Source organism: Gavialis gangeticus, unplaced genomic scaffold (assembly GCF_001723915.1).
Source record: "Gavialis gangeticus isolate Ggan-Ray unplaced genomic scaffold, GavGan_comp1, whole genome shotgun sequence".
Lineage (NCBI taxonomy): Eukaryota > Metazoa > Chordata > Crocodylia > Gavialidae > Gavialis > Gavialis gangeticus.
The window spans coordinates 57,664,877-57,673,428 of record NW_017729032.1 but is presented as its reverse complement, the minus strand read 5'-3'; the positions used below and the strand labels follow the sequence as shown (position 1 = coordinate 57,673,428).

General features: G+C 40.5%; 1 protein-coding gene across 14 annotated transcripts in view; it reads left to right on the top strand.

Annotated features, from left to right (window-relative positions):
- POSTN (periostin) overlaps positions 1 to 8,552 on the top strand; it is a 59,846-nt gene that overhangs the window by 9,897 nt on the left and 41,397 nt on the right. For all 14 annotated transcript variants that reach the window (XM_019524436.1, XM_019524435.1, XM_019524434.1 and 11 more), the window contains exon 3: positions 7,726 to 7,790. In XM_019524436.1, coding sequence (XP_019379981.1) covers positions 7,726 to 7,790 — 65 coding nt within the window. The remainder of the gene's footprint in view (positions 1 to 7,725; positions 7,791 to 8,552) is intronic.

The following is an 8,552-nucleotide window of genomic DNA, read 5'->3' as shown; positions in this document are numbered from 1 at the left end:
TGAAGCAGACAGCACAGCCCAACTCAGGACTGGAAAGCACGCTGGGATGCTGGGGAACTGTGATTTAATTTGAACCTGGAAAGGGTCTGGGACAGAAGTTTCACAAACCAGCTTGACCCAAATCAGTTAAGTCTAATACTACATTCAACCATATTAATCTTAAACCAGTTTTAGCCCTCTTGAAATTAGGTTGTGTGCACTGAACTTCTGTTCTGTTACAGGTTTAAACCGGTTTCTGATTACTTAAACCACTTTATGTCTAACTTCTGTCCCTCGCCCAGATGTGAAATCTTGGCCTCACTAAAGCCCTTGGAATAACGCCCATTGACTTCAGTGAGGCCAGGCTTTCATCCTGGGCTTTCTGCTATTGTAAACTGAGATAAAATTCACTCTTCATATTTCCCCAAGAGGTTCAGATAAGTAGCAACATTATTATGCTCCTAAATGGGCTTATGTTATCTGACTGAACAGGCAAAGATGCTGCTTTAAATTTTCAGAAGGCTTCCTAAGGTTTCCTATAAATTTATAATAATAGCTAGAATCTATAATGTTTAAATACATTAATAATAATTAATCCCATAGATTTTAACAAGGTGAGTCTGCAGAAAGACCATGATCCAGATCATGACCCATCTGCTGCTTCATTTAATGTGCTTAATTCAGTTAGTTATACCTCAGATTTCAGATTCTCGGAAATCAACAGAGATTAATTTCCAGGGCTCAACTTGGTGCCACAGAATTTTTTTTGATCATCCCTCTGACTAGAAACCAACTTTTTTTTTTTTTAGTTTATTTAATGTTCTTTCACCATTGGAGTCTGTCTTTCTCCTTCAGATGGCACTGCAATACTAACTCTTTCGTTCAGAGTATATTGTGTCAGTGGTCCAGAGTACTTATTCACCTTCTATGTAAGATTTGCCATACTGCTGACTACTTTGGCATTACACCTCATCCCACAGGAAACACATTAGGCAGAAGGATGTTTCCTTCAAATGATTTAGTCTGAACTTCTTTGGAAGTTTTGAAGGCTTTCTTTGGAATATGACCTGCCCATGCAAGTTTACTTCATAAATGTCGTGTTTTTAGCAGTACCCTGTCCGTGAAAGTCTACTGAGTGTATTAAGATGACATGGACAGTATTCATTACTTTGCTAAGCCACAGTGGTAACATGAGTTCTTTTTTATGGCAAGAGACATCATGAAGTGATCAAAAAAATATTCTGAGGCAATAAAGAGATTTTACAGTACTCTAAATAAAGTCCTTGAGGATATTTTGGGCTCACTGAAAATCAGTTTGCACAAAGCTATCACACCTTCTTAATTCTTCTTAATTTTTCATGCACTTTTAGGTTAAGCGATGACTAAAAAGTGTATCTAAGAGAGAAAAATGTAGCTCAGATTAAGTTTAAATTATAGAAGTATTGGTAATCTGTGATTACAGTACAGCATCTAGTCCTCTCTGGGGATCTCCAACTTGTAATGGTGGAGAGGCTTGCATGTTCCAATGATCCTGAGAGCAAGGCTGTCGGGAGCTTCATGCTTCTGGTAGGGTCACCCATGACAGCAAAGTAGAGTGGGAGAGTCCTGACTAAGCGAGTAAAGAAGACCTCAATGGTGGACCAGGCAGAAGAAAAGTGTAACCCCCTTTTCAGCAGCTGTAAAGGCAGATGAAAACTGAAGCAGATCAAGGGTCTTCAATTGTCTTGGATTCTATGCCTTGGACTGAGATCCTTATAGGTCAAGGACCGTGCGTTTGTTGGCATGCAACATCAACCTCATGCTGAAAGAAGTCACGCACAGGCATCTTCCTTATGGGAATCATATATCTCCTGACTCACTATTAAGACAATCTTACTTGGTAACAAGTGACCATCCATCATCATCAGAGTATCTAGTATAAATTAGCTGGTACTTAGAGTAATTTCATCGTTAGTAGGAGACTTTGAACAATAGTGTATCTAAAATGAAACTGCAGACTTCACAACAATATTTCTTCTAGTTTTAGCAATTCCAAAGTTAGCAGTTTTCAGATCTTAAATACTAAAACAGTAAGGGTGGCATTCTGTTTTTGATCATCTAAGTCCTCATTTCTTGGTCATCTACAGGGTATTTTGACACTTACACTCCCAAGAGAATTTTACTTTTGGAGTCGTGCCCCTGTACATATGGACAACTATATGCAGCTACATAGTCACATAGACTGAGCACATACAGTAGCTTCCACAGCACATATATGTGCTCCTTGTAGCTGCATAGTGGACTTAGACATCTGAAAATGGAGGAAATCAAAACCCATATCTATGGAACTTAGCTTCATCAATGAAGAGGGGCTGTGTGTATGCACCTCTTCTGTTCCCATTGCTCTCTATCAGGGGCACTTACCTGAAAAACCAGAAGACCCAGGGTATGGGCCCTTCTCATCCAGAGAGGGTTTGAATCTGGGACCCTCTTACTTCCTAATCTAGTACACTAACCACCACCCCAGAGGTCAGCTACTTTTCAGTACCTCTCTGGTGATCCTTTTGAACCTAACACAGTTGTTGAGAAATCAGGATGAAAGGCAATGCAGGGTGGAAGCTGTGGAATGGTGGTTAGCATGCTGTGCGAGGAAGTCAGAAAGACTCAAATTTAAACCCTTCCTGGGTGAGGTTGGCCCATGACTCAGGAGCTCCAGCTTCCCAAATGAGTACCTGACCCACTCAGCTGTTTGCAGGGAAAAAAGGAGACTCTCTGTCTCATCTGTGTGTGACTGTTTAGCTGTCTACATGAGTTCAGGAATTCCCCATGGTACATAAGTGCCAAAAATGCCCTGAACATGACCACAAAGTGGCCAGTTAGATGACCAGGAAAGAATAGAATGCCACATTACATGTTCAGGAGATAGAAAGCCTATTTACCTGCTATCATTTCCTATCTACTATTATATTAACAGCTTTTCAAAATGACCTCCTGAGCTGAAGTCCCTTTAGAAGTAAGGGTCCCATTTGGACCATGGATGTGTTTGTGGGTATTAAACAAGACAAGAAATCATTTACAAAAAAAAGTGTCCTAAGGCTGCTCTGCAGTTGACAATTTGCAGTTGTCAAATCCCCAAGACCCTGCTCTGGTATCCAAGTATAACTATCACCAGAATGCCCTGGCCATGAACATTGTACCCTGGGAATACCCACTATCCAGAAGTATACGACAGGAGTGGCATTGAGCTGGTTTTCTTTGCTTAAGAATTCAGCATTATTACATAGCTATCCATGTATTCATTCAGTCCTGTGTGACCTCATTATGTGCTGAACTAGCAGAGTTATGTTGATGAAACTTCTTGGAATGTAATGTTATTGCAAAGACAGCAGTAGCTACCTTTCTTCATATGTTCTGTATATGAAGACCACTAAGCAATCATATCCAACAGTGATTTTAAAAAATGCTGCTGGTTCTAACAGCCACTTGGTATAAGATCTATTAGGTTCACCCTCCCCACAGGTCATAATAGCTTTGATGGCCAGATTTGAATTCCTAGAGGTCCCTCAGAGAAAGCATGCTGTATGTTAAAAGGAATATGATAAGCCAAGGGTACTTGCATTGTAGTTCTTGGCCAGAGAAGCATTTTCTTTGTCCATTATGTTCTTTGGCTGATGTTCTACTTCACATTCATTGTATTTGAATCAGACTGTATCTTTTCTCTGCTGAATATGGTGAAAAGAGGAAACCTGTTATTTCTTGTGATATGGCTCTAGCTCAGCCCTCTCTTTCCTATCACCAGAAGCAAACTGAGATAGCATAAATACACAGTACATTTACCAGATTCCTTTTAGAACACTTTCTGCCTAGAAAAAAGTAAATTTTCTTATGATACGCTGGGAAATACATGGGAAACAGCTAATTACTGTTCTGCCGTAGAGACTGAACAAGACCCAGCTTCTTTCTGATTACTGCATTTCACTTGTGTATAACTAAAGTTTTGAAGCCCAATTTTTAACTCTTAAAATTCAACCTTGACTTATACACTGTATCACCATCCCCTGCAAGCAGCACCAAGCTTGGCACTTGGCTGGTGCAGCCCAGGCAACACCATTTGCAAGGGATGGGGATGCACCAGCCAAGCACCAAGTCTGTTCTTGTCTGCTGTGAGTGGTGCTACCCAGTGCCAAGCCAAACCTCATCCCATGCAAGTGGCACTGCCTGGGCTGCACCAGCTGAGTGCCAAGCCTGGTGCCACTTTCAGGGGATGGGACCACAACAGCCAAGTGCCAAGCCTGGCCCTTTCACTGTGAGCGGTGCTGCTGAGTGCTGAGCCCAGTGGTGCCTGCTGAGCTCTGAGCCTGGTGCTGCTTGCATGGGACAGGGCTGGGCTTAGTGCTCAGCAGCACTGCTCGCAGGCAGATGAAGCTGGGCTCAGCACTTGAATGGCATGGCCCCATCCCCTGTGAGTGGTGCCAGGCTTGGTGCTCAGCTGGTACAGCCCAGGCAGTGCTGCTTGCAAGGGATGAGGCCACTCCAGTCGAGTACTGAGCCTGGCTCCTTCGTCTTTGAGCAGCACTGTGGCATCTGCCCATCCCCTGGGTGCCGAGCCTGCAGTGAGGGTACACAGGGGTTGGTAAAAGTTGACTCCATATTTCTGATCCAAAAAGTGAGGTTGACTTAAACACAGGATTTATGACATTCCTAACTTTTTGGATCAGAAAAATGGGGTCAACTTATACACCATGTCAGCCTATACACCATGAAATGAAAACCTAGAGGCATTCAGGGTAGGGGAGGAAAGGGTGAACAGCCTTCCTCTCACACTTATGTGGTCTGTACAAAGGCCAAAAACTTGTTCAAGTGCACCCTGGAGAACACAAACTTACCAGATGAGGAGGAGCAGGGAGGACAAAGGTTTGGCATGCTAAAGGGAAGCAAGGTTCACTGTTGCTACTTGTCATGGAGGAGGAGAAGGTAAAACCCTGCTCCTTGCCAAATGTCACAATCCAATCTTATACATGCCAGGTTTGCCTTCTCAGACTTACTTGTTGTGAAATAGTAGTCCAATATATGTAGTTGTCTTGCCTTCCCGTGGGACTGTTTTAAAGGGAATTGTCTTAATTGAAAGAGAGGTTATTTTTTAAGAGTGCACAAATCCCTTTTGTGAGTGCTATCTTTGGGTTCAATGAAAAATATCATTCACAAGAATCCTTGCCTCTTCTGTATTTCCTGGACCATCACAGCTATGAGATCATTTCAACACTACAAATAACTTTTGAAGCTTACTTAGAATAGGCATGTAGAAAACTTAGTGGAAAAAGTTGTGTTTTAAAATCCTGTTAAAAAGAGAGAGAAGGAAGTCAAACAACCTACATTCATAGCACAAAATAACTAATAAGACCCTTGTCTGTCTCTAATAAGACATAGGGCATTAGTTCTAATTAAAAGCTCTTTGTTCTTCATCAGCTCAGTCAATTTGCAAGAGATTATGTAGCTAAGAGTCTCACTTGAAACCCCTGCCTGTAATGTTATTTCAGTCTGCTCTCATTTCTATGGCTCTTCAAATAGACTTTATACCACAATTCTGCAAATCCAACTTTCAAATAATTGGAGTAAGCTTTTTAATTTAGCATATTTGTGGTGAATATTTTGTCAGCTCTAATTCATTACCAAAATAACAAAACCACACAAAGCTGCCTCTAGAGAGCTTTCAGCTGAAAACCTGGAACTCAAAACTGAAACCACATATATGTATATCAAAGCCTTCAATGACTTACTATCTAGAACTCCAGAACTGCATGAAAGGAGTGCAAATTAATCCCAGAAAACCCATATGTCTTAAGAACAAAATCATGTAACATTTTGATTGCAAGTTATTTCCAGTGATTCACAGCATTTGGAAAGTAACTACTTTGAAAGCTTAACTGAAGAAAGAGGCTGAAAATTTAAGCTACTGCTTAGACTTCAGTATACTGATATAATTTATTGAGTTCTTGACCTTGGACCAACCAAACTCAACTTTGCTATAACTCCGCTGACTTTAATGGGGTTGTGATTCCTTACCATAGGACTGAATTTGGTTAAAGATGTCTATTTTCAAGCTGCAATATGATATCAGAAAAACAATCTGTAATTTTGCATGCAATACTATGGAGTTATCATTAGTTGAATACCAGCTTGCTGTTGTATAGAATGACTCAAAGATAAGTCATTTCTAAGACAGCTGGTATAGATTTTGCAGTTAACTTCCAATTCCTTTTCTTTTCCCTTCATACATAAACTCTTACTCCTGTTGCTTTGTTTCCCTCTGTTAACTCTTTGGCCTTGTACAAAGTTTCTGCTCTCCCAGGAGAAACCACATGTGCACAAATGTTCAGGCTGTTTCTCCCAGAGTTAAAATAGCTGCTACAGGAGAAAAACAACCTGGGAAAAAACAGGGTTAAATTATTCGTAGAAGAGTTTCTCCTGGGAGAGCAAATGTCTGTATATGCCATGGCTTCTCCCTGAAGAGAACATAGTCTTCCATCCTCCTTCTTCCCCGCTATCCTCAGAGGAGATGAACAGTTTGTCTCTGGCTGGACTCTGCTGCTCCAGCAGAAAGAAGGACATGCCCTCTTCATAACCCCCACATTGTACGGCAGGGAAACACAGCCTGATCCACACAGTATGGGTCAGCCAGTGAGGGCTGTGATGTTCACTGTTGTCATCTGTTGCTTGGCAGACTAAGGGACCTTGCAAAGTACTCTGAGATGTGTGCATAGGGACTTTCTGTGGCTGCACAGTGTTGACACTAAAAGCTTTCCCTTCTTCCTTTAAATGTCTGTACATATGGCTCTGGGTACATTTCTCTTCCAGAAGAACAAAACCAGGAAAATTTCTCCCATGTTATTTGAATGTGTGTATGCAGCCTTTGATTCATTGCACCAGTCTAGTTTTCACCTTAAGTGAGACTGCTTCAACTAGTTACTAATGGCATTTTCTTTGTCTTCTCCATCCTTCTTCATCTTTCTACTGGTTTTGACATAATCAGCCATTCAATCTTTACTGACTTCTTTTTCCTTCATAGGCCTTTTTTCTTTAAATGGTCCTCACATGTTTCTTCCTCTGTCTTCCTCAATGTCTCCAAGATCTCCTCATCTTGCTTTCTGTCAGCATTCATAAAGCTGTTCCTAACTCCATCCTTTGCTTCTATACCCTGCCACTGGAAGATTTCATCTACCTTCATGACTAATTTCTGAGAAGTTTGGTTTTCAACTTTGGTTCTTGCTAAATGCCAGTCCTTTTCCTTTGCATCGACCCCACTGTGTGCTGCGTTTACATGTCTTGTCTGTACACTGACAATCTAATGACCCCCAATTACCATGACCTTCTCTTTGGCTTTCTTCAACCCTATCCACTTCACTGAAATTATTACTAGCAAACTCATTTTATTTACTGGTTATTCAAATCACATCATCCCTTTTTGTGTCTTTTCAAAAAAATCCATTTTGCTTCCTATACGCGTTCCAAACAATCAATTTGGATAGGCTGCACATTTTAAATGTTTTATATTTAGTGAATAAATATATTGCAGCAATTAGTAGGCCCTAATCTGATCTAAACAGAAAATAGGCTACTGAATCTTAAACCTGGATGATCAGTTACATATAGTAATACAAAATGAGTAGAAGTAGACAACATGGAAAAAAAAGAGAAAATGAGGTAAGGATTTATGAGTGTAACCTTTGTTCTACTGTGTTTCATTCAGTTTTTTTCTGTATTTTATAGAACTGTCTTATATGAATGTTGCCCTGGCTACATGAAGATGGATGGTATGAGAGGATGCCCAGCAGGTACATTCTTAGATTCATCTGATCAGCTCTATATATGAGATATCGAGGATGTATATACCAGATTTGCTGTCTGCATGCCACAGCCTCATTTGATGTCAATGGGAGCTCTGTGTTGTCAGCACCATGAGAAAACAGCCCCCAAATATCTAAGACTGAAGTCTCAAAATAGAAGAATAACAAGTTAGATGCCATTTTTTAAAATGTATTTAAAACCCTTAAATTTTGAACATCTGGCTATCTGTATGATTAGTCCTGACAATTTTTAATCTACTGATGTAGGCAGATTTCCTAGCATCAGAAGTACCAGTCCCACTGTGTGAGGAGGCAGGAATTGGTGAAACTGTCTATGCATTCCTTAGGCATTTTGAGTCCTGTGTCACTTGTTTCACTGCTTCAAGTAGCCAAGCAGAATTATGCAGGGGAGAGAGAATGTGGAGCCAGTGACTGGATGTGAAATGGCATTAGAATTAGGGGGTGGGTGAGCATTAGAGGTGCAAAAGACTATTTAACTCACTAACCATAAAAAACAACTTTTCAGTTCTTTCAGAACATAAAGTGGAATACTCCTACCCCTCTGTTATTTGTCCTGTTATCTTTTCTGTGGACTGAAATTAGAGTTAAGCAAGTGTTTTTTCAGCAAATAGTAAGTTCACTTAAAACTATGGGCTTCAGCAGCCCTAAAACTGTTCATAAGTTTGAGTTGAATTTACTAAACAGTTTCATCTAGGAGTTAAAAAAAAAAAAAAAAAAAAAAAAAAAAAA